This window comes from Mauremys reevesii, linkage group 13 (genome assembly GCF_016161935.1).
Source record: "Mauremys reevesii isolate NIE-2019 linkage group 13, ASM1616193v1, whole genome shotgun sequence".
NCBI classification, from domain to species: Eukaryota; Metazoa; Chordata; order Testudines; family Geoemydidae; genus Mauremys; species Mauremys reevesii.
In genome coordinates, this window is record NC_052635.1 from 18635539 (window position 1) to 18662006 (window position 26468).

The 26468-nt window shown below is 50.3% G+C and overlaps 1 protein-coding gene across 5 annotated transcripts in view; it reads left to right on the forward strand.

Annotated features, from left to right (window-relative positions):
* The window catches only part of LOC120381110 (rho GTPase-activating protein 39-like), a 120035-nt gene that overhangs the window by 73042 nt on the left and 20525 nt on the right, over nucleotides 1-26468 (forward strand). For 4 of the 5 annotated variants that reach the window (XM_039499200.1, XM_039499202.1, XM_039499203.1 and 1 more), the window contains exons 3-5: nucleotides 6835-8149; nucleotides 16610-17162; nucleotides 21686-21775. In XM_039499200.1, the coding sequence (XP_039355134.1) occupies nucleotides 6835-8149; nucleotides 16610-17162; nucleotides 21686-21775 (1958 nt within the window). Of the gene's footprint in view, nucleotides 1-6643; nucleotides 6723-6834; nucleotides 8150-16609; nucleotides 17163-21685; nucleotides 21776-26468 lie in introns of all 5 variants that reach the window. The other variant, XM_039499204.1, reaches the window with a different exon arrangement.

Below are 26468 nucleotides of genomic sequence, written 5' to 3' on the forward strand. Positions count from 1 at the left end.
TGGCTTCTCGTAACAGAGCATCAGTGTTTTCCCCCCCTTAGTTCCTAGTTTTGGGGGTGTGCAGTTCTGTAGTGTCCAAAGCTTTAGAAGTGTCTTGTCTGTGGCTCAGAGCTCTGTAGAGAGAGCAGTTTTGACACCAAAACGCTGAGAGTTTCAGTGGCTTTAGTGGATGTGGTTAACCCATCACCCCAGAGGGTTTCCTCTGTTATGAGACAATGACGATGACATTGCCTGTTTCTCTTATCCCACCAGATCGCACCTGCCTAAGGACAGAGTTCCTGTCGGTCTGTTACTGGGGAACATGCTGTATGTGCTGGAGGGGCAGAAGAGTGTGTAAGATACCTTCACTCAGTCAGGGCCCTGGCTTTCTGGCTGGTTGGAAGAGATCGATTATGCTCTGCCCCAGGCTGGTCCTTGCATATCTTTAGCCACTGCTGTGGAGTAGAGAGAGGGGCACCTCTGATGCTACACTGGGAGAATGAGACTTGTGTGCAGCAGTGGCACATGGTGAAGTCTGTAATTCACCCACTCACCTCGATGTGCACCCCATTAGCTCTGTTATATCATTAGTGATGCACTCCCTCCTCCCTTTCCAGTTTGGTGGATCTGATAGGGAAATTGGTTCCTCCCTGTAAGCTGGCTTTCTCTTGTGACTCAGCTGTATCAGCAAAAGCCCCACCCTGGCTGCTATTTCCTGGGGAATGTCAAGGTGTGAGAAGAAGAAAATAGCTGTTCCTGTCGTCTGATAAACATATGACTTGGGGCAAAGAGGAGGCAAACTCTTGGGTCCCAGGCTGTCCTCTGGGTCCTTGGCTGGTCCTCTGGAGGACTGTGGAGCAAGTGTGGGAGCCTGTAGCCATCTGACGCAGAAAACCCCTCTCACAGGTAGGAAGCAGTTTCTCTTTGGAGACTCTCTCTTTTCCCCCTTCCGTATCCTCATTAATGTGAATGCAAAAGGTGCAGGGAACCAAGCTCTGGGCTCTGCTCCTTCACTGTCACTTGGGAGAGTTTGTCCCAGGACTGGGGAAGGAGTGTTCTGAAGGTCCAAAAGCAGTTCTCTGTCTGCAGAGTCAAACAGGGAATGCTTGCGCTGGGAGATGGGACAGAAGCCCATGATCAGCATTTTCCTGCTAGGACGAAGGATTATCCTCCGGAGTACACACAGCTCTAATATCTCCGGAGAAATGAATCAGATCGTGTCTGGTCTGCTGTGTCAGACATGCACACAGTCTGATACGCAGGCCTCTCGCAGAACTTGGTTTCAGGAAGTGGTGCTGCTCGACTCACTGGGAGGCAGGGTGAGGCCGATGTTCCTTACAGAACAGAAGCTGCTACTTACTGGATAACACAATAACTGAGCTGCAGCTGTTCAAAGGCTGCAGGGCGAGTGCTCTTCTCCAGCTCCTGTGGAGTTCATGGAGCTTTGCCTTTCCAAATAACTGCTCTTTGGAGAGTACATTGTCATGTATCTCGGAGGTGGTGAAAAGTACCATCAGTGGGCTACTGAGACCATCAGCAGAACCACCCTGCAAGCTGTTTGGGCCTGTTGTTATTATTTAGTATTGAATGTTGACAGTTTGTCTGGCACTGAGTGGGGAGGAGGGATAGCTCAGTGGTTTGAGCATTGGCCTGCTAAAACCAGGGTTGTGAGTTCAATCCTTGAGGGGGCCATTTAGGGAACTGGGGTAAAAATCTGTCTGGGAATTGGTCCTGCTTTGAGCAGGGGGTTGGACTAGATGATCTCCTGTGGTCTCTTGCAACCCTGATATTCTATGTACAGAACAACCTGTTCCTGAAGTGAGGAGGCCAGTTGCCGGGCATGGATCAAGAGGGAGGAGATGTAAGGTATTTCTCATTTCCCTGAGAGATGACTAGAGCACTCCAGCCCACAGTCTTGCAGGACAAAGTTGGGCAGAACTTTCAGCCCTCCATCTGTCTCTTTTCTCTGCAAGTGAAATTCAGAAAAGTGTTCTGCATGCAGCGGACAAGCCGCGCCTTTGGAGCAATGGCATTGTTCTGCCTAATGCCAGGGGCCAGGGGCCTGCTGATAGCTGCCAGTGGTTATGCAAAGCGATGCAGACATGTTCAGTGCCTGCTGACAGCAGTGAGTGTGAGCAGACTGGGCCTGGCTGAAGAGGGTAAAGCTAGTTCTGAGCAGCCTCCACTGCTTGTTGCCACCAGATTTGACTCCTGGAAGTAGATGTTTTGATATTGCAGTTTAAGTGTGACTGTTACAGTCCATAAAGACATTCTGAGCTCAGAACCCAGTTCCAGGACGGGGGGCCTGGAACTCTCCCTTGGAGCACAGACGTCAGAGCCATCACCTTCCGCCTGGGTGGTGATTGGAGCTTCATGCTTCCCCATTACACACATCCGCAGTTTGTGCTCTCCTTCGGGGAGATCAGCTGGCAACTGCTGGTAGGGGCCAGCTCAGGTGGGAGATGCTCTTTTGATGCTGGGAGGGAGGAAGATGTTGTGTTCTCCTCCCCAAGCACTCGGGGCTGCACTGAGGCATGGCATGTCTCTGTCAGGATGTTCTCCTGCAGCGTTCCTGTTGGGAAGGTGAGTGTGGGTGTTTCTGATCTGGGCAGGTTTGCCCATTGCCCCAGGCCAGCAAGATGGGCTAAAGTTGCTCCTGCATTACACTGCTTTCATTGGGCCTTCGGCTAGCAAGGCAACAGGATGCAGGAACTGACCTGACATGGCTGCAGGTTGAATCAACAGGCGAATGTTTCTGGTGCTGCTTTTAATGTGTCCCTTGGCTGATGTCGCCTCTCTGCTCCTGACCTAGCTGTAGGTAAAGACCAAATCAACCAAAGCTCACTCTGAGGGAGGAAAATGCTAATTTGAAAGCCTCTCCGGTGTTGCTGCCCTGGTTCTTCCCACCAGTGCAGAACCCCGTCTAGGGACACCTGCATTGCTGGCACTGCCTTCCAGGGGAGCTTGCTGTGGCTTTGTATTGTTGCTATGTGTGTGCAGTGTGGATGTGTAGTGTGTGTGCCTTCGCAGGGTGCAGGGGTGGGGGTGTGCATGTGGGGGTGTGTGCGCAGGCTGGGTGTGTGTGGTGTGGGTGTGGGTGCGTGTACATGGAATGTTTGTGAGTGTGTGCGCATGGTGTGTATGCATGGTGTGTTGGTGCATGTGTGCATGCAGGGTTTGTGGGTGTGGATGTGCGTGCGGTGAGGGTGCGTGCACAGGGTGTGCATGGGTACACGTGGTTTGTATGGGTGAACGGGTAGACGTGGTATGGGTATGTATGGGTGCACGCAGCGTGGGTGCGTGTATGCTGGGGTTGGCTCATTGCAGTCATGGGGCGACAGATTTGGTTGCAGATGCCAGACCCAGGGCGGGTTGGAGCAGAGTGTTCTTTGCAAATGCCATCTTTGTCCTTCACTGAGCTCTCCTGCCCTGCCCCTGCCCCAGCCTCAGCACTCTGCCCAGCACTGCAGCCATTGCAGGGACTTAGCCCATAAGGGAGGAGTCGTGGGCACAGAGGGTCAGAGCTAATGCAGCTATGTTCCTGTGGGCAGAGCACAGACACACACTGCTCAGAGCACTGGCCACACCTGGCACCCTGGCTGGGGGTTAGAGCGTGTTGTCAGAGAGGAGCTGAGGGCTTGGCTACACTCGAAACTCCAAAGCGCTGTCGCGGGAGCGCTCCTGCAGCAGCGCTTTGAAGTGCGAGTGTGGTCGCGGCGCCAGTGCTGGGAGTGAGCTCTCCCAGCGCTGCAGGTACTCCACCTCCCCGAGGGGATTAGCTTACAGCGCTGGGAGCCGCGCTCCCAGCGCTGGGGCAGTGTTTACACTGGCGCTTTACAGCGCTGTAACTTGCTGCACTCGGGGATGTTTTTTCACACCCCTGAGCGAGAAAGTTGCAGCGCTGTAAAGCGCCAGTGTAGCCAAGGCCTGAGGTAGCCAAATACACCAGGGGGACCAGTGCTCGGGGCTAGTGCCCTGCACTGTTGTTCAGGGGACCCAGGTTTGGCTTCCTGGCCTGGATTCCGAGGCTGTCTCCCCTTGGATTCCTTGCGGGAGGCTGCATTCCATTCCCTGTCTCGTTTCCTGCTTGGCAGGGGCTGGGCACACGCAGGTTGAGTAGCATTGTGCCCCACGTGGGTGCTGCACAGCAGCGATCTCTCCGCTCAGTGTGGGGCGGTGCTGAGTGTTTTCGAGAGGCGAGGCCAGTCTGGTGCTTAGTGGGATGGATTGTGGTTTGGAGGCTGGGGTAAGGGGTTGTAAATGGAGGGATCCTTAGAGCCCAGGCCTGGGTGCTGTCTGTATGAGAGCGAGCAGCTGACGGCATCATTACAGCAGGGCTAAACCCAAACCTTCCAATCTGCTCCCAGAGTGTGTCTCTTCCCCAGAGCACTGCACTGACGTGTCTGTCACCGAGCTGGAGCCAGGCCCTCTGCCAGTGCGCCCTGGACTCTGCTAACGTTCTGCAGGCGACCTTTGCGCCCTGGGAATCAGTCTGGTGCTGCACCCAGTGCAGAGCACACAGGCAGTCTCCAGTCAGCCTCAGATCCTCCTGTTGGGGCCTCATGATGAGAGGCAGGAATCACGACATCATGTGGGTACAATTAAAGGAGGGGCTGTTCCAGGAGAGATATGGTAAATCGCTGTCATGTGGGGGTTGGGAGAGCAGTCTGGCCATCCTGTGGGGGTGGCACTGGGTAGACACTGCATCCTGGTCGGGGCAGACAGTCATCGGGGGTTGGGGGGACATGGGCAGACACAGCATCCTGAGAGGGAGGGGACTGGGGAGACAGGCCATCCTGCAGGGGGAAGGGGTGGCGCTGGGCAGACACACTAGGCCCAAAGTGGAGGGGGCAGTGGAACCGTTCCAAGTGGTGGGAACATCTCTAGACAATGCCACAAGACTGTAAACGAGGTTGGATTTGGGGGTTGTGTCTCAAATGAGTCAGATGGCAGAGGGCTGCTGGGGGTGCATGGTAAAGGAGGGGTCTGTCCTGAGTGAGTGAGACTGCAGGGCAGAGGTTTGTCCACCACCCTTCTGAGGAATGTCTCTTGTGTCCAGGGGCGGCTCTAGACATTTCGCCGCCCCAAGCATGGCGGCATGCCGCGGGGGGCACTCTGCCGGTCGCTGGTCCCGCGGCTCCGGTGGATTTCCCGCAGGCATGCCTGCAGACGGTCTGCTGGTCCCGCGGTTCCACCGAAGCCGCGGGACCAGCGGACTCTCCGCAGGCACGCCTGCGGGAGGTCCACCGGAGCCGCGGGACCAGCGGACCCTCCGCAGGCATGCCGCCGAAGGCTGGCTGCCTGCCGCCCTCCCGGCGACCGGCAGAGCACCCCCCGCGGCATGCCGTCCCAAGCACGCGCTTGCCGTGCTGGGGCCTGGAGCCGCCCCTGCTTGTGTCCCCCATGTCTCTAAGTACTAAATACAGAAATTCAGCTGGGTAAAGGACAGGTTCTCCTGCTTCCCTGGGAGGCCGCCCCCTGCCGCCTCCCTCTGTTAGGACAGATGCCTCCTCCCGCAGTCAGAGCTTCCTACCCCTGCTAGAGGTGTGTGCAGCTATTTCTAGTGCACAGACCCTGGGGAGAGGTGTCTGAGTAAGAACTTCATACAGGGGAGGTTGCTCTCCGTACGGGGCCATTGTGGGTGGAAGTACACACCTGCTGGTCCCAGGGGATCTCTGCTGGGGAACTGCATCCCTGCTCTGGTTTCTTCGTTGTAGGTGCTGTGCCATATGCTGTGAGCTCCTGGTGCTCTGTCTGTGGCACTGCATCATGTACCCCACATGTAATAGTGAACAAGAACAGTAGCATGTCACTACCCTGCCTCTGGCTCTCTCAGGCCTTGCCCACGGCACCAGCGTGGCAGCTCAGCACATGCCTGACACCTGCTCTTCCTGGCCTGTGTGGTGCTGTGCAGATGTAGGCTCGGGTTTCCTTTTCACAAGCCAGGCCAATTCTGTCGAGGCCGTGCAGTGGAGTTAGACTTTCCTGCCTCTAAACTGGATTCCCACCTGAGTCTAGGCTGTTATCGCAGTGCGAAACAATGCCTCTGGGATTGGCACTCCCGGGGGGATCTACAAGCCATTCCCAAGCATACAGCTAACGTCACAGGGCTCTGGGCCTGTCCCAAGGGAAGGAGATGGGGCTGTTTTAAAAAAGCCAGAGCACAGTGGGAAGAGGAGCTGATCTGAGGGCTGGGTGAGAGGGTTCCCCACAAAGCCACTGAGGCATACAGGAGAGTTTGGAAGGATTTTCTCCTTAGCGGTTGGTTACGTTGTTAGGGTGCAACGTGCATTCTGTGAGCCACATTCAGTCATCCCTGGTGTCGCTCCCACTGACTTCCAGGGTTTGCCCCAGGGGCTGTCTGGCACTGAATGCCTTCAGCTGGAAGCATCGCTATCAAGGCAGAAGTTTCTGAAGCGTAAGCATTTGGCTGCTTTTCCATGTAACATTGCAAGTGATGGAGCGGTCAGGCAGATCTCTTATTCGCCTCTAGCCAGCCAGTCAGGATTGGCTGCCAGATTTGAATGTGTGTTCTAATGGGTTAGCATTGTCTCAGACCTCTGAAGAGGCAACAAGTACAAAGAACCTGACTCGAATGGCTGAACAGAGTCATGTGATGAGTCAGGCATTTTTCTCATGTAAATATTGTATTTCCTGTTTTTAGAAGTCGAATGCCCAGGAAACAGCCCCAGAGGGGTGCAGAGTTTATGTGCAAGACCTTGGAGATTCAATTTGATGTCTGGGTAAAAGCTGAGGCCAGCTCACCCATCCCCCACTAGACCTGAGTTCTGAATTGCATTTTTGTTTTCTTCTTTTCCTAAATAATTCCCTATGTTTGTGTTTCTCTCTGTTCAGGGACACTCCTACCCGCTGGCAGCCTTTGCCAGGCACTAAAGCGGCCATGCTGGTTAAAGTTAACAGTTTAAGACAAGTGCAGGATTCATCGAACAGTTCACTGCAGCCACAGACTACTGCAGAAGCCAACAGCCAGAAATCTGTGCTTCCAAATCCAGTCCCATATGCCCAGCCTCAGTCCACAGCCCAGACCCCAGCTGCTGCAAAGCCAGCCTCTCCAGTGGAAACCAAACCGTCTATGCAGATTAAAAAGACAGAGAATGGTGGGTTTTGTTTAGTGCTAAGGAATGGCCCTCCTTGTCACATTCCGCCAAGGAGCGAAACAGGGACACCACAGCCTGCATCTCCCAAATATGCCTCTCCAGCACCTATATATGATGAGCCATCATTAGATTCCCCAATTTACGATGAACCTCCTGTAGATATGGACACCGAGAGTGTAAATGCGAATGGGACGTCTCCACAAATATCTCCAAGCAACAGCTTAAAAAAGCAGCACCAGCCAACCAAATTATTGCAGCACCCAAGTATGCAACAGCAACAAGCTGGAAAAAACCATGTGCGAAACCCTTCCACCACAGAATACAGCCCTGCTGGAAGGGAATATATTAAACACATGGTCAATGTTGACCAGTCATCCAAACCTCTTCACTGCCCTGGGGTGGTAGCTGATAGCCCTGCTAAACCACAGCCTGGTCTGCTTTCTTCAAAGGACAGCTTCAAGCAGTCCTGGAGGGTCTTGGAAGCCAATGTTCTCAAGAATATGGAGGCTCACCACAGTCAACAGAACAGCCCACAAGCTCAAGAGTACCCTACTGTTATAAGTCAACAGGATTCTGGCTACTCAACAGGCCCTTCTCCGAGCTTACGAAAGAGGAAAGGAAGGAGACAAATGGCAGGTCAGGGAAGACCTGGCTCAGTGGGCAGCAGCAGTGAACTCAGTGCTTTGAACGATAAGTTGATTGCGGAGATGCGTGCCGTGGTGGGGAAATCAGCAGCCTTCAGGGGAAGCAAAGCAAGCCTAGATGCCGACATGCTGGAAAACGCCACCTCAACAGGGAGCAGTAAAGTTAGGTTTCAGTCAGACCATTTGAAGAAAGGTGTCATCCAGCGCTCAAGGGACGACGTGACCTCTAGTAACAGGTCCTTGTACAGACAGGGACTGGAGAGGAGCGGGAGCTTCTCTAATGACCCAGCTACGCAACAGGACGTAGTGAGGTCCAAGAGGACCTATGAGAAAATGGACTCTTTAGAGAAGAATGTGACGAGTCAGACAAGTTTGGCTTCATCAGATGCAGCACGAACATCCTCTCAGGTATGTACCAATGATTATTTCAGTTAAATCACTTGCTGCTAATTGATAGGGGTAGTTCTAACCCAAATGCACCATGCCATGTACTGCTGGGTATGGATTACTTACTGTACAGAAGAGTTTTATGTACAGACGCTGTATATTCTTGGGGAAGAAACAACAGATTGCAAAATCTTGCAGTTTTGTAAGTGGAGGATCCTATTTCAGACCAGGTGTCTGATGCGATAGGTGGGAATTATCGAAGGGAAAGCAGAGTTTGGGTCCCATGCACCAAGTACGTAGCTCTGAATGTGGTTGCTTGCCTTTATTTACTTGTTTGTATTGTGGTGTCATGGACCAGGACCCATTGTGGTAGGTGCTGTACAAATCCAGAACAAAAAGGGGTCCCTGCCCCAAGGAGCAGACAATCTAAGACATAAGAGAACAGGTGGATACATACTGGGAACCACAAGGAAACAACAATTTGGTATTAGTCAGCATAATAGGCAGCATCTCAGCCCTTCAGCTGCCTAACTGTTGTCATGTTCTTTGTAGGCTGCATGCAAAGGAGGGATTTGGAGGAGGACAGTGAGGTGGTTTGGAGGGTGCTTACAGGGGCAGCAGCAGAGGAAGCAGGAAGGTGCTTGTTTGAATGTAACAAGTGGGAGAAGTATCAGAGGGGTAGCCGTGTTAGTCTGGATCTGTAAAAGCAGCAAAGAGTCCTGTGGCACTGTGACAAAGTCCCTCTTCTACCTTGGTGGGTCCTGCACTTCTTGGCGGATTTGCTCACCTCAGTGATCTTCCCCTCTGGTGGAACCCACAGTCTGGATCAACAACTCCTGTGTCTGAACAGGAGTTGGGAGGTTTGGGGGGAACCCGGGCCCACCCTCTACTCCGGGTTCCAGCCCAGGGCCCTGTGGAATGCAGCTGTCTATAGTGCCTCTTATAACAGCTGCATGACAGCTACAACTCCCTGGGCTACTTCCCCATGGCCTCCTCCCAACACCTTCTGTATCCTCACCACAGGTCCTTCCTCCTGCTGTCTGATAATGCTTGATGGTATGATAATTCCTCACTCCTCCAGCAGCACACCCTCTCAGTCTCAGCTCCTTGTGCCTCTTGCTCCCAGCTCCTCACACGCACTTCTCTCCTCTGGCTCCTTCCCCCCAGACTGGAGTGAGCTCCCCTTTTTATACCAGGTGCCTTGATTAGCCTGTCCTGATTGGCTGCAGGCGCTCCAATCAATGTAGCTCTCTCCGGAGCCTTCTAGAAAGTTCTTAATTGGCCCCAGGTCCCTTGATTAGCCTGGAGCAACTGCCATTTTGGTTCCCATGGTACTAGGGATTTGCTTAGCCTGGAGCTAACATACCTGCTCCTCAGTACTTTCCTGTAGCCATCCGGCCTTGCTCCATCACACACCTTATAGACTAACAGATGTATTGGAGCATGAACTTTCGTGGGTGAATACCCGCTTCGTCGGATGCATGAGAAGTGGGAGAAGGAGTCTGATGTTACTGGCAGAGTAGAGTTCAGAGCCGACATTTTGAGCATGTCTAAAAGATGCTAGGTCAGGTAGGGACTGTCTGAAGAGCTCTGAATGTGAAGGTGTTTGTTTTGGATGTGATGGAGAAGAGGGAGCCAGGAGAGGGGTGACGTGGCCAAACAGGATGAGCCAGGAAAACACACTCTGGAGCAGCATTCTGAATGGGTGTAAGTAGGATGAGATGAGATTTGTGAAGGCCAGCCAGGAGACGAGCCTGCGTATGATGGTCTAGAGAGAAAGCTAGGTGACAGGCTTGTGTGACAGCGTGGATGGTGGGGTTGTCCTTGGTAATGGACAAGAGGGATGGGGGAGGGGGCTTGACAAGAAGATTAAAAGCTCTCTTTTGGTCATGGTGACCTTAAGCTGATGTCTGGACTACCAGGAGATGTCAGAAAGGCAGGCTGAAGTCTAGGACAGAAGGAAAACGGCCTGGAGTAGAGGTAGATGTGAGAGTCATCACCATACAAACGATAGCTGAATTTATGTTCGTGAATTAAATTGCCCAGAGATGAGGTGTGGAAGGAATGGAGAAGGGGACAAAGGACAGAGCCCTGTGGAACCCCACAGAGAGTTGGCAGAGGGAGGAGAGGGATCCTCTGAAGGATTAACTAGAGCGATAGGAGTAGAAGCAGGAGAGGATGAAGAAATGGAAGCTGAAGGATGCCAAGCTTTCAAGAAGAGAAGCCCGGTCGAAGGCAGTGGACAGATCCAGGAGGATGAGGAGGGAGCACTGGTTCTCAGCATTGGCCTGGAAGAGGTCATTAGAGGTTTTGGTGAGAGCCATTGCAGCAGGGTACAGGGGTGACAGGAAGATTGGAGAGGGTCTAGGATGGCATTGGAGGAGAGGAGCTCCGGATAATGGTTGTGGACAGTGTGTTCAGTGGGCTTAGAGATGCTGGGAGAAGGGAGATGGGACAGTAGCTGGAGGAACAGATGCTATCAAGGGTTTTAAAAAAAAACAAAGAAGAAGAAGGTGCTGAGCAAGTGAGGGGGACGCATGCTAATCTATCACCCCATAGAGTCATATGTTTAGGATAGGAGAGGGTAGGCCCAGACAGGAGTCTAACACACGTAAATTCAGCATTGTTTGCTAGCAAGAAAACAACCAACTTAATCTCAGTGTGTATCCTGTTCTGACTAGCTCTGGGGTTGAAATTTAAAGTGCTCCTAAATTTATAGGTAATTGTAAAGAAAAAAATGCATGTGGCTTTTTTTCCTTCCTTGTGATGCAAAAAAAAAGGGGGGGGCTTTAAAAATGTGCTTTGTGGAGCAGGATCTTAGGGGGACAGAGGCAGGATCTGCTTGGTGAGTTTTGCCCAGTGTTACTCACTGAGGTTCTGGAGTTGTTGGAGGATTTTGAGCCACAATCTGTTTTAGAACCATGTCCTTTCTGACTGGGGAAGGCCAGCCAGGGAATGAAAGGTCCTTGTTTGCCTCCATTAAGAAGGGCAGGATACCAACAGCCTTGGAGAAGGCCTGGGTTCATGTGTGGCTCAAGAAACCATCCCATATTGACAGACTAGCCAGAATTGCACCTTCCCTTTTTGGATTATTGAGAAGATTGTGGCAAGACAAATCTCTCAGTATTTCGCTGATTGTACCTGATTTGGTTTAGAGACTGCTCTTCTTGTGCTCTTCTGTGTTTGCCTCCTCACCGCAGACAATGACCATGTGTCCATGCTGGTGGTATTAGATCTGCCAGCTGCCTTACATACCCTTGATCATAAGGTGTGGCTGGCTCGTCTGAACTTTAGGTGGAATTGGTGGGGCAGCTATAGGGTTCTTTCCTATCTGAGAGATCCCAAAGGGATGTAGAGGGCAATTGCTAATCACCAACAGGGTGGACAGGTTCCATGGGCCTCTGGCTGCAAAGGTATGGCCTTGTGTTTTAGATGTCCCGGACGACTGGAAAAAAGCTAATGTAGTGCCCATCTTTAAAAAAGGGAAGAAGGAAGATCCAGGGAACTACAGGCCAGTCAGTCTCACCTCAGTCCCTGGAAAAATCATGGAACAGGTCCTCAAGGAATCAATCCTGAACCACTTAAAGGAGGGGAAAGTGATCAGGAACAGTCAGCATGGATTCACCAAGGGCAAGTCATGCCTGACTAACCTAATTGCCTTCTATGATGAGATAACCGGCTCTGTGGATGAGGGGAAAGCAGTGGATGTGCTATTTCTGGACTTTAGCAAAGCTTTTGATACAGTCTCCCACAGTATTCTTGCCAGCAAGTTAAAGAAGTATGGGCTGGATGAATGGACGGTAAGGTGGATAGAAAACTGGCTAGATGGTCGGGCTCAACGGGTAGTGATCAACGGTTCCATGTCTAGTTGGTAGCCGGTATCAAGTGGAGTGCCCCAAGGGTCGGTGCTGGGGCCGGTTTTATTCAATATCTTCATTAACGATCTGGAGGATGGTGTGGACTGCACCCTTAGCAAGTTTGCAGATGACACTAAACTGGGAGGAGTGGTTGATATGCTGGAGGGTAGGGATAGGATACAGAGGGACCTAGACAAATTAGAGGATTGGGCCAAAAGAAATATGATGAGGTTCAACAAGGACAAGTACAGAGTCCTGCACTTAGGACGGAAGAATCCCATGCACTGTTACAGACTAGGGACCGAATGGCTGGGCAGCAGTTCTGCAGAAAAGGACCTAGGGGTTACGGTGGACGAAAAGCTGAATATGAGTCAACAGTGTGCCCTTGTTGCCAAGAAGGCTAATGGCATTTTGGGTTGTATAAGTAGGGGCATTTCCAGCAGATCGAGGGATGTGATCATTCCCCTCTACTCAGCACTGGTGAGGCCTCATTTGGAGTACTGTGTCCAGTTTTGGGCCCCACACTACAAGAAGGATGTGGATAAATTGGAGAGAGTCCAGCGGAGGGCAACAAAAATGATTAGAGGGCTGGAGCACATGACTTATGAGGAGAGGCTGAGGGAATTGCCCTTTTCCAGTCTTCTGTAATCTCTTTGCAAAAATAACTGCTAATGGCTCAGGTATCTCCTCAGTCAGCTCCTTGAGTATTCTAGGATGCATTTCATCAGGCCCTGGTGACTTGAAGACATCTAACTTGTCTAAGTAATTTTTAACTTGTTCTTTCCCTATTTTAGCCTCTTCTAATCCTACCTCATTTTCCCTGGCATTCACTATGTTACACATCCAATCACCACCAACCTTCTTGGTGAAAACTGAAACAAAGAAGTCATTAAGCACCTCTGCCATTTCCACATTTTCTGTTGTTATTCCCCCCACGAGTAACGGGCCTACCCTGTCCTTGGTTTTTATAGATGTTTATAAATCAAACAGGTCTATAACCTATAGATAGGTGTTTATAGATCAAAACCAACACCTCAAAATCTACCTGGACGCTGAAAAGTGACCAGTGCAGGGCCATGTACTCTCTACAGCCGCCCCATCTACCAAGATGACAGCTACCCTCTGTACCAGTTCTAGCTTCTGGGCCAGTTTAAGATGTGGCCTCATGTGGCTCGCGTTGCGTTCGTCTGATACTGAAGTGCAAAAGCACAGATGAACTTAGAGAGGCACATCATAGAATCATAGAATCTCAGGGTTGGAAGGGACCTCAGGAGGTCATCTAGTCCAACCCCCTGCTCAAAGCAGGACCAAACCCAACTAAATCATCCCAGCCAGGGCTTTGTCAAGCCTGACCTTAAAAACCTCTAAGGAAGGAGATTCCACTACCTCCCTAGGTAACCCATTCCAGTTCTTCACCACCCTACTAGTGAAAAAGTTTTTCCTAATGTCCAACCTAAACCTCCCCCTCTGCAACTTGAGACCATTACTCCTTGTTCTGTCATCTTCTACCACTGAGAACAGTCTAGATCCATCCTCTTTGGAACTCCCTTTCAGGTAGTTGAAAGCAGCTATCAAATCCCCCCTCATTCTTCTCTTCTGCAGACTAAACAATCCCAGATATAGTGCCCATCTATAAAAAGGGAAATAAGGACAACCCAGGAAATTACAGACCAGTCAGCTTAACTTCTGGGAAAGATAATGGAGCAAATAATTAAGAAATCAGTTTGCAAACAGCTAGAAGATAATAAGGTGATAAGTAACAGTCAACATGGATTTGTGAAAAACAAATCGTGTCAGACCAACCTGATAGCTTTCTTTGACAGGGTAACAAGCTTTGTGGATAGGGGAGAAGCAGTAGATATGGTATATCTTGACTTTACTAAAGCTTTTGATACTGTCTCGCATGACCTTCTCATAAACAAATGAGGGTTAGCAACCTAGATGGAGCTAGTATAAGGTGGGTGCAAAACTGGTTGGAAAACCATTCCCAGAGAGTAATCATCAGTGGTTCACAGTCATGCTGGCAGGGCATAACGAATAGGGTTCCACAGGGATTGGTTCTGAGTGCGGTTCTGTTCAATATCTTCATCAATGATTTAGATAATGGCATAGAGAATACACTTATCAAGTTTGTGGACGATACCAAGCTGGGAGGGGTTGCAAGTTTTTTTGGAGGCTAGGATTAAAATTCAAAATGATCTGGACAAACTGGAGAAATGGTTTGAAGTAAATAGGATGAAATTCAATAAGGACAAATGCAAAGTATCCCATTTAGGAAGGGACAGTCAGTTGCACACACAGAAAATGGGAAATGTCTGTCTAGGAAGGAGTACTGTGGAAAGGGATCTGGGGGTCATAGTGGGGCACAAACTAAATAGGAGTCAACAGTATAACACTGTTGCAAAAAAGTGAACATCATTCTGAGATGTATTAGTAGCAGTGTTGTAAGCAAGACACGAGAAGTAATTCTTCCGCTCTACTCTGCGCTGATTAGGCCTCAACTGAAGTACTGTGTCCAGTTTTTGGTGCCACATTTCAGGAAGGATGTGGACAAATTGGAGGAAGTCCAGAGAAGAGCAACAAAAATGATTAAAGGTCTAGAAAACAGGACCTATTGGAAAACATTGGGTTTGTTTAGTCTGGAGAAGAGAAGACTGAGAGGGGACATGATAACAGTTTTCAAGTATGTAAAAGATTGTTACAAGGAGGAGGAAGAAAAATTGTTTTTCTTAACCTCTGAGAATAGGACAAGAAGCAATGGGCTTAAATTGCAGCAAGGGAGGTATAGGTTGGCCATTAGGAAAAACTAACTGTCAGAGTGGTTAAGCACTGGAATAAATTGCCTGGGGAGGTTGTGGAATCTCCATCATTGGAGATTTTTAAGAGCAAGTTAGACAAACACTTGTCAGGGATGGTCTAGATAATTAATCCTGCCACAAGTGCAGGGGACTGGACTAGATGACCTCTTGAGGTCCCTTCCAGTTCTATGATTCTAAAAAGCCCCACCTGAGAGATCCTCTCCCTGTGGTACAATGCCATGATTACCACCAGGAGAGGGGCAGCAGCAGGGCATTCTGTGTGCGGGCCTGGGGCTCCGCTATTCCCTCCCACCTAGTGTGAAATAGCCCAGAGTTGTCGACCTTCAGGGCATGCTGAGGTCCCCATTGTTGCGGGGAGTTAAGGAGGTGGTGCCGGGGTCAATGTGCAGCTGACTGTATGTTTAAATACAGTTACACATGAAATGATCTCGTCTGGGCCTTGGAGTCCGCGACCTGGTGGATTATTAAAAACAAATCCAGGGTAGCTACTTGATGAAGGTTCATGAGTTCGTCCTCACTGAGTCTCTGTGGAGTCTACTCGGAGGCACAGTGTGTTCGACTGAACACTGCATCTCACACAGGCTCCTGCAGCTGCACTCCTGGAGAGAGAGAACAGCCCCTTTCAGGTCCGAGGCCATGGATTAATTAACTCTGCTCTCAAGCCGCGCTAGCGCGAGTCTGCCTACCCAGGTGGGGAGGCTGCTCCCCAGCTTCAGTGCAGATGCAGTCTTTGGGCCGTTGGGGTACATCTCCCTGGTTTGTGGTTGCAGGTTCGTTTTGGATCTCTCTGGAGGTGGGGGCTGGTAGAAGGCAGTACTCTTCCTGGTCTCTCTCAGCTAGTCCTCCCTGACCTGCAGGGGAGATGAGAACACTTGCCCCTGTGCCTCTGCCTGAGGCATTATCACACTGCACCTTGTTGTCTTCCCACAGGATACCCAGCGTCTTCTCCCAGGGGATTCTCTTTAGGTGTATCATTATGCAGCCTTGCTACCCAAATAGATGTGTGAAGACCCTGGCCAGGCTCCTTGTCGCAGCCTGTCCTGCTCCATTGTAGATGTGGCCATGGTTTCCAGGAGGGGGGCTGCGGGAGCCAAGGAAAAGCACACAATAGTCCAGAAAACTGGCTAGCCTGAAATGCTGTTGGCAGTAGTCTGGGACAGCCTGAGCTGGCCTGCCGCTGCTCCGTGTATGATGCTAAGCCTGATCAGAGCCCTCCCCCCGTGTGTGATAATGTGGCTTATTGCACATAACCCAGCTGTGAGACACTGGTTGGGTTGGCATGAGCCAGCCAAAGACAGGAGGTTCCTGGGGTCTGTGTGGACAATGGGGGCCATGAAGCAGGTAACAGGCACTTTGGAAGGGCCACATGTGTGACTACATTCACTGGGGAGGAGGGCATGGGCTGCTGGGGAACATGCATGATGAGCGTGTGCTGGCTGTGGGGAGGAAGGTGTGGGGCTGTGCCCTCTCAGGGAGCCTCAGTGAGGTGGGGAGAAGCAGGGTTTGGATAGCAAGAGGTGATAGAGCATTTTGTCTAGGAGTACAACAGGTACTGTGTGCCAGAGAGACAGAGCCCGGATATTCCAGGGGAGGAACGTGGCATGCTGGCCGATGAAAGAAATCCACGTCTTGATAGACTGGAGGAGTGCAGATCCCAGCAACGGACTGCATCCAACATACGTTTTTTCTCTGCTCACGACTCTAGTTCCTGGAGGTTGGGTGGCTGACGCTGTTTATCTGCCTCACTCGGGTAAGACACTCAGCTAAAATGCTTTTGATTGTAACTTGTCTGTTCTCCCTTGCAGCCTGGAACCATAGAGTCAGACTCCAAGCAGGAGAATAGCGTGCAACCTGCCATCAGCATGGGGTATCAGTTTCCCTACAGCACGTTACGGAAGCCCATCTCTCAACTCAGCATGGCAGACTGGGCTTCCAAAAACCTGAACATGCACACTCAGGGCATCTTCCGCCGAAGGATCTCCATCTCCAACATGCTCTCTTGGAACAGAGGCGCCATCAAAAAGCCAATGCTCATCACGAGCAACCACACCATTAAAAAGGAAGCATGTGAAATGTTTAAACTGGTGCAGATCTACATGGGTGACCGCCAGGCCCGCATGGACCGAAATCATGTGGCTTTGGTCACAGTTACCAAGTGCTGGAGCATACAGGGTTTACGGGATGAACTGTACATACAGCTGATCAGGCAGACTACGGACAATATGTGTTACCGAAGTCTGGCGTGGGGCTGGGAACTCATGGCCATCAGTCTGGCCTTTTTTTCCCCATCACCCAAGTTTCAGTCTTACCTGGAAGGTTACATCTACCGCCATCTTGACCTGGTCAATGATGAAAAGAGTAAGTGCCTCCCACATCACAACAGCTGTTTAATGGCACTGAAATTCACCATCACGCATTGGGCCAGCGTCGGGCCTATGCAACTTCGCTGTTACTGTGCAGTGTCTGATTATTTGGGCAGCATCAGGTATAAACACTGAGGCTATGTCTACACTATGGACCTTACACTGGCACAGCTGTACCACTGCAGCTGCGCCAATGTAAGACCTCTCGTGTAGCCCCTCTATGCTGGCGGGAGAGAGCTCTCCTGTTGGCATAATTAAACCACCCCAAATGAGTGGCGGTAGCTATGTCAGCAGGAGAGCATCTCCCACCGACATAGCACTGTCCTGACCGGCCCGTTTGTTGGTGAAACTTATGTTGGTTGGGGGTGGGGGTGGGGTGTTCACACCCTGACTGACAAAAGTGCTAGTGTAAACAAAGCCTTAGAGAGAGACTTATGCTGGTGTGAATCTGAAGTGACTCCACTGGACTGCAGATTTACACTATTGTATCTGAAAGCTGAATTTGGTCCATATTTTGTGGAATACCCTCTGAATGAGGGGCTATGGGGCATGTTATAATTAACCGCATTGTGCAGGAGAACTGGCAAGAGCTGGTGGAGGTTATAACCCTTATACTGATGAGTAAGGCTACGTTTTAGTCACAGGTATTTTTAGTAACAGTCAAGGACAGGTCACGGGCAATAAACAAAAAGTCACAGCCCAGTGACCTGTTCATGACTTTAACTAAAAATACCTGTGACTAAATCTTACCTGCTGGGAGGGGAGCTCTCCTGAGGACTGCTGCTCCTGGGGGAGGGACGGGGGGGCAGTGCGGGGCCCCACTGCTGCTGCTAGGGGGCTGGGCTGGGGCCCCTGCTGCTGCTCCTGCCAGGAGCCCACCCGCTCCGGGTGGGGGACAGCCAGGGCCCCCGCCTGCTGCCAATGGTGGTCCAGGCAGGGGGCGGCCCCGGCCCCCACCTGCCACCACTGGGCCCAGACTACTGCTCCAGGGCAGTGCCGGGGACCAACTGCCTGGGGCTGCCAGAGCAGCAGCCAGAGCGGCTGGCTCTGGGGCTTTCTCAGATGCTGGGATGGCCTTGGGGTTAGCCGCACCTGCCACTGCAAAATTCACGGAGGTCACGGAAGCTGTGACTTCCGTGAATGATTCGCAGCCTTACTGAATAGTTATACTGGTAAGTCATCATGCTCAAGCTCCAGGGAGGTTTGCAGCCATATTGCTATCAGCAGGCAGGGATAAGGGTTGTGCCATTCCAAGGAACTGCTGGGCCTGGGCAGTAAACACTTCTCAAGCAGTCACAGGCAAATGGGTATTCCTTTAATTAGTTTCCAGTGTCAAGGTGGTTGCATTCTATGAAGAGAAGTAGGAAGCAAGTCCTTCCATCATGCAGCACAGCTGCTGTCCGGGCCTTCTCCTGGTGATTCTAGCTTGTATCTGATGAAACAAATAGCTGTATGCAATAGTGGTGTTGCCATGTCGGTCCCAGGATGTTAGCGAGATAAGGTTGGGGAGGTGATATGTTTTACTGGACCAACTTCTGTTGGTGAGAGCCAAGCTTTCAAGCTACACAGAGCTCTTGCTCAGGCCTGGCAAAGATACTCCTAGTGTCACAGCCAGGGGCGGCTCTAGCAATTTCGCCGCCCCAAGCACAGCGGCACGCCGCGGGGGGTGCTTTGGCGGTCGCTGGTCCCGCGGCTCCGGTGGACCTCCCGCAGGCACGCCTGCGGGAGGTCCACCGGAGCCACGGGACCAGTGGACCCTCCGCAGGCACACCTGCGGGAGGTCCACCGGAGCCGCCTGCCGCCCTCCCGGCCACAGGCAGAGCGCCCCCCGTGGCGTGCCGCCCCAAGCACGCGCTTGGCGCGCTGGGGTCTGGAGCCGGCCCTGGTCACAGCAAAATGCAAGGTTTAACAGAAGTAGTTAGCACATCTTGTAAGGAGCATCCTGTCTTGAAAGAATACAAGCCACTGGAGTTGGCATATGTCAGTTCTAGACACAGTCTAATCAGGGGTTCTCTGACTGTTACAGTCTTGAGAGACAAGGTGGGTGAGGTAACCAGGGACCCACACGGTGACAGCTGCATTGCGCACAGCCTTGAGGCCAGCCTTGACAAGACAAAGGCTTTTGTCAGCAGCCCCAGGTGTGTGATAAGCAGAGCCTCACCCCATGATGCTGGGAAAGGCGTGCCTCCGTGCAAAGGTGCACCTCCAGTCGCTGGCCCCATCCATACTGCGGTATCTCCCACTTTCAGTGTGGGGCTCAGACAGATATAATCAAAGCCCCATCCAAAATTACTAAGTGCTAACGATGAAGGTATTTATAGGCACGTCTTCAGTGCTCAAGAGCAATGCTTCTGCACAGTCATAACTAACACGCACAAAGTGCTCGAATCGTTTCTCCCATGGGGTGTTCTGCTGGCAAAGAAACTGAGGCTGTGACTTGTCGAAGGCACAGGGCCTTTGTCAGGCCAGCATTCGGAGTTCCTGGCTCCCAGTCCTGTCCTTTGCTCACAAGACTTCACCCCTCCCAAAGGTCTCTGATTTAGATGGGTTAGTTTTATAAGTTACGAAGCACGCTTGACTGGATCAGACTGACGTGAGGAAGAGTAGAAGCTTTGAGAACAAGGTACAATAGAGTGGGCTGTTGGAGATGTAATGGAGATGCTGCCCAAAGCCCCTAAAGACAGCACCCGGTGATAACTGGCTGTATGCCGAGTTTAAAGGAAAGTGCTGTTGCTGGAGCCCGAGAGGCAAATCCAGAGGCACCGAGCAGCTGCTATGCCCACTGAAGTCAGTGGGCCTGACTTGACTGGGCTCCTTATTCTGGCAAGTTCCCCCTGACTCAGCACTTCAGATGCCGAGCGAGGCTCTCAGGGAAGGGAATGGCTGGTGCTCAATCCCTGTAGGACTGACCTTGCATTGGGTTAGGGAAAGTTTTCATTCTGTCAAAAATATCAAGTATGCCACACATGTGCAGTGGGCGATCCTTGTTCCAGGGCTTGTGTAGAAATTCTTCCCAGCAGAATCCCTGTGCGGGCTGCAGAAACTTGTGTTCACAGCCTTAGCTTTTGCCTATTTCCCTCTGCCATGTACACCCCCCCTGAAGAACACAGGTGCACTGTGTTGCCAACCTGTGATGTTCAGTGAGGACAAATCCCAGGATCTCAAATTTCAAGTGCAGCCAAAAGTGTCCTGTGGATTTGTTTCAGGGTGTAAAGGATATTCCCCCACACTCACCGAATGCAAACATGGCTGCAGGACGCTTGCTCAGACCTTCCCAATGGTTTTCCTGTGGGCTGAGACCAAGCATTAGAATAATAGAATCATAGGAGTAGAAGGGACCTCAGGAGGTCATCTAGTCCAGTTCCCTGCACTCATGGCAGGACTAAGTATTATCTAGACCATCCCTGACAGGTGTTTGTCTAACCTGCTCTTAAAAACCTCCAATGACAGAGATTCCACAGTTTCCCTAGGCAATTTATTCCACTGCTTAACCACCCTGACAGTTAGGAAGCTTTTCCTTATGTCCAGCCTAAACCTCCCTTGCTGCAATTTAAGCCCATTGCTTCTTGTCCTGTCCTCAGAGGTTAAGAAAAACAATTTACCTTCCTCTCCTTTTATGTACTTAAAAACTGTTATGTCCCCCTCAGTCTTCTCTTCTCCAGACTAAACAAACCTAATTTTTTCAGTCTTCCCTCAATACATCATATTTTCTAGACCTTTAATCATTTTTGTTGGAGTTTTCAGTCCCAGAGGAGAAGTTTCTGGATGAGTGAGGGTAGAGAGTGTAATGGAATGGGAATTGTAACCTTAGTTCAAGCATTTGTTCTCCATAAACACCCTCCTAGATGGAGCATTGAATATTAGTGCTTCCTCCCATGGGTGTAGCAGCTCTGGGCTTCCCTTGGCCAGAAATTCAGGGGCAGAAACAAAGCAGGAGGCATTGTAAACTGGCTCGGGCAGGACTTTCTTCCTGTCTTTTCCAAGACTCTGGTGCTGCAGGGGCCAGTAGGATCACTAGGTCAGTCTTGCTAACCGCTGTTGGGGCGGTGTTTGGTGGGGGAGAGTGCAGCTGATCTGTAAGCAAGACGCTTGCAGAAGGAGATTTGACTTTCTGGAGCCTCCCTCCGGTATCCTTCCTGTTCAGTGGATTTCAGTGACGATCTCTTTGAGCCCCAGCCTAGGCCTTTCTGGAATTGGTTGATACCAGTGTCATGGACACAAGGTTCTTAAAGGCTCTTTCACTTTAAACAGATTTTATTCTTCTCTTCCCCATCTCCCCAGCCATGGCCTCCAGCTCTCCTAGCATCTGTACCCTGACCAGTTGAGGCCAGCCTGCCCCCTCGTGCAGCACCAGAGCAGGTTGCTTTTGCTGATGTCTGTAGGCAGTTTTGGTATCTTGCTGTCCTTTGTCCTTAGTTGTCTATGCTGGGTCACTGCATGCATGCTATGAGGTGAAGAAAGCAGAGCACGTTCAGTCTGCTTTGCGGTCACTCATTTAACCATACTTTGGATTTTCAGTTGCCCAGCGCATTAAGGAACTTCTGGATCTGAAAAACAAGAAGAACTCCAAATCCAGGAAGAAGAGGAAGCAAAACACTGAGGAAGAAGGTAAAGAGAGGCAGAGTGTGAAGACTACATGTGCATGGTCTGTCAGCCTCTGCAGTTAAACCTCAGACACAGCAGATTAGTTGCTGTGGTAGCCATTTGCTAGTAGAACCTGTACCACAGTGTTGTTCAGTCTAGGAATATGAATGTGTTCAGACTAGCCCCACCTATTAAGATTGCCTAACAATTCTCATTGTAAGACTCTGCCTCTATTGCATGTCACTTGGAGGTGAGCTGTTTATTTGCATCATTCTAATCAGCTTGGTTCAGCATTGATTTACAGTCATCCTTGGCTAATAGGTGCTTGCTTTCCAGCCTCTGGTTGGTTGCGAGCTGCATTGTATGGAGGAGAGGGATTTTTCAGACACTCTGCAAATGCATTTGGATCCAGGTATCTTTCAGGTGAGAGGGATTGTGCAGTTTCTGCTTAATCTTAACTGGTCAGACTGGCCTGCCAACTGCAGACTAGGTAGTATCATGCTGGGCCTGACTCTAAGTGCCCAGGGCAGATGCCCATGCTGCTCTGAGCCCTGCCTCCTGCCCCTCCCCATTGCAGAGCTTACAATAAATAGAGGGTACCCTCCCTCATGACCCCACAGCTGCCAGCCTTCCGACATAGTTCCCTGGGGCAGTGTTTTTTGGGGGGTGGGAGGGAGCAGCCTGGGACGTCCGAGATGTTATCAAAGCCTCAGAGTTCCACTGAGCAGCTAGAGCTCATGGATGCCCCGTGCCACCATTAGCTGTAGCTCTCTTCCAGTTGCCTTGGGGGGGGAGGGGGGGATCTTCAGAGGAGCTCTCCTGCACACAATGTCCAGAGGGGGTGGGGGGCCATGCGGTGTTTTCTGCATACATTTGTACAGGCTTCTCCTATGTTTCTCTGTCTTGTGACAGTTGAGGAGTTTGGGGTTCCCCCCCCCCGGGGTGTCCCCTGGCCATTTCCAAGAAACCAATCTGCTTCCAAAACTTTGTTTGTTTGGTACAACCCATCCTTTGCCAGCCACTCTAGGCTCACTATAGCTGCCTGCTTGCTGCCTACACAATAATCCCATGATGAGAATGAATTACTCTCCTAATGGGTGTGTCCTTTGGCCTTGGCTGGCCAAGACCATGGGTAAAAAGACACCCAGGACTGTTGGTAGATAAGTGACTGCGCAAGTTACAAACCAGCCATTCCCTCCCTGCTGCTCAGTGCATCCCAGGGCCAAACGCCAGTGTTGATAACCCCAGCTATTCATAAACCAGGGGTCAGGGACCAAAATAGCATGAGGTTTGAAAAGTAGGAGATTGGAGTTCTTTTTCTTGGTCCTTGTGTGGGGTGCCCTGAGGGGTCATGTTTTCCAGCCAGGCTGGATTGATTTAAATCCCCAAGTGGAAAGCCTCAATTGAAATAATCTGTTTTAACCAAAAAAACCTAACAACAACGAGGAGTCCTTGTGGCACCTTAGAGACTAACAAATTTATTTGGGCATAAGCTTTCGTGGGCTAAAACCCACTTCATTGTATGCATCTAATAAAGTGGATTTTAGCCCATGAAAGCTTATGCCCAGATAAATTTGTTAGTCTCTGAGGTGCCACAAGGACTACTCGTTGTTTTTGCTGATACAGACTAACACGGCTACAACTCTGAAATCTGTTTTAACCAACTTTTCCATTTGTACTTCAGTTATTTTCTAAAGAAAGGTGCATTCTCATTAGCTAATATGACCATTAAATGTGTTGATTTACACCTAAATAGAGCCTTTACACTAGATTTCGTACAATTTTCTGTTTCCTAGCAGGGTACAGTATAACTACATACATTTATTTAAGCAGTTATATAGCTTAATATTTTCAGATTTTTATTAATTGTAAATTTTAGTGTGTTAGAAAATGGTGACTGATATATTGCTTATTTACTGGATAATTCACTTTTGGCTCATTATTTGTGTCCAACTGCATTAGGATGGTGACTTCAATTTAACACACAGAACAGCATATACACTTTATTTGTATGAAACAAAACCCACCGTAAATATTTTGGATACATAACTTCTCTCATCCAGACATGTTTCACATTTACAACCAATTATTTATTACGGTTGTAGTCAGTGAATTAAACTGATTATTTCAGGTCAGCCTAGGAAGAGTTTCAAGCAAGGCCTGGTCTACACTACAAAGTGAGGGCAACTTAGCTGTGCATGTGTCTGTACTTTAATTTGTCTCCCACCAATGTTAGCACCCCGTTACAATGACGCAGTAACACCAGCTCCCCGAATGGCATTGAGCCATGGTCAATGCACTGAAGTCAATGCAGTGCGAGTGTAGACACTGTGCTACCTATGTCAACCCTAACAGTCCTCCAGCAGCTTCCCACAATGCCTGAGACTGACCGCTCTGGTTACATTGTGAATTCCACTGCCCGGGGTCACACAGGCTGGAACCCACCCCACCCCCTGAAAACCCCACAGATATTTGAAATGCCTTTTCCTTATTTCCCATCTTGATGAGCACACCTAGCAACTCTTCACTGTTGTGTGCAACTGCCCAGCTGACCATGCCGCTGATATGTTCCACACACGCACTGGCCTGGAGCAGACAGGAGATATGGGATCTCTTAGGCCTGTGGGGAGAAGCGACTGTGCAGTTACAGCTAGGGAGCAGCCATAGAAATGTGGGCATCTACAGGCAGATTGCTCAGGGGCATGCAGGAGAAGGGATACGACAGAGACCAGCTGTGTGAAAACCAAGGAAATGCAGCAGGCATACCAGAAGGCCAGGGAAGCCAACAGTGAATCCAGTGCTGAGCCACAGAGTTGCTCAATAAAATTCTATTCTTTGGAAAATAATTCACCTTTATTAGTTCACAACATCCGCTCTGGAGTGCCTGGTGGTCCTGAAAGCAACCATTACTTTTTATTGTACAGTCTGACTCAAGTCCTAAGATCAGCGACAAACACAGTGTCATAAATGTACAGCAAGTACTACAATGTTAATAGGTGCACTGACAGTTTTATATTCATAGATGCTCACCAAGCACCACACAATTCCTAACAGGCCCCAAAACAGCAGGGCCAAGTAGAACACAGTACATACACCACAGCACATTACTGTGACTCACTGTTCAAGTGCTCTTTCAAGAGCACCTTCAGCCGTACAGCTCCACATTGCATTTTTTCTAATAGTCCTTGTGTCTGGCTGTTCAAACTCAGCAGACAGCTGCTCCATGTCCGCCCTTTCCCCCTTTGCCGAACAGATACTATGAAGGATACAGCAGGCAGATGTAACCGTTGGGATGTTTTTCCCAAAGATCCAATCTTGTGATAAAACAATGCCAGCAATCCTTCAATCTATCAAAAGCATATTCGGATGCCCTGCTGCACTTGTTGAGCAGGTAGTTGAATCTTCGTTGGTGCTGTTAAGGTGGCTGGCTTCATTAGCTAGGAGTGGAATGGGTAGGTTGGGTCCCCCAGGATCACAACTGGCATTTCAATGTCACCAAGGACAAGTGCAGAGTCCTGCACTTAGGACGGAAGAATCCCATGCACTGTTACAGACTAGGGACCGAATGGCTGGGCAGCAGTTCTGCAGAAAAGGACCTAGGGGTTACGGTGGATGAAAAGCTGAATATGAGTCAACAGTGTGCCCTTGTTGCCAAGAAGGCTAATGACATTTTGGGTTGTATAAGTAGGGGCATTTCCAGCAGATCGAGGGATGTGATCATTCCCCTCTACTCAGCACTGGTGAGGCCTCATTTGGAGTACTGTGTCCAGTACACTACAAGAAGGATGTGGATAAATTGGGGAGAGTCCAGCGGAGGGCAACAAAAATGATTAGGGGGCTGGAGCACATGACTTATGAGGAGAGGCTGAGGGAACTGGGATTGTTTAGTCTGCAGAAGAGAAGAATGAGGGGGGATTTGATAGCTGCTTTCAACTACCTGAAAGGGAGTTCCAAAGAGGATGGATCTAGACTGTTCTCAGTGGTAGAAGATGACAGAACAAGGAGTAATGGTCTCAAGTTGCAGAGGGGGAGGTTTAGGTTGGACATTAGGAAAAACTTTTTCACTAGTAGGGTGGTGAAGAACTGGAATGGGTTACCTAGGGAGGTAGTGGAATCTCCTTCCTTAGAGGTTTTTAAGGTCAGGCTTGACAAAGCCCTGGTTGGGATGATTTAGTTGGGTTTGGTCCTGCTTTGAGCAGGGGGTTGGACTAGATGACCTCCTGAGGTCCCTTCCAACCCTGAGATTCTATGATTCTATGACCAGTGGTAATCCGCCAGTCAGAAAAGAGAGTCTGTGCTTGTACATTACTGAACAGTCCTGTGTTCTTAAAGATGAAAGTGTTGCGCACCTTCCCGGACCAGACAACTTTGATGTCAGTGAAGCGTCACTGGTGTTCGTATAACCATAGAAAAATAGTCCGTTCTGTTGATATACTCTGTAGCACAGTGGGCTGGTGCCAAAATAGGGATATGTGTCCCATCTATCACTCCACGACAGTTCAAGAACCCCATTGCTGCAAATCCGTCCACTATGTACTGCACACTGCTGAGAGTCACAGTCCTGTGTAGCAGATGATTAACGACCCTATATACTTGCATGACAATGGCCCCCCAGAGTGAATTTTCCAACTCCAAAATGATTTCCCACTGACTGGTAGCAATCCAGCATTGCAGGTTTCCACAGTGTGGTTTCCACTCACTTCTTCACTGTCAGTGC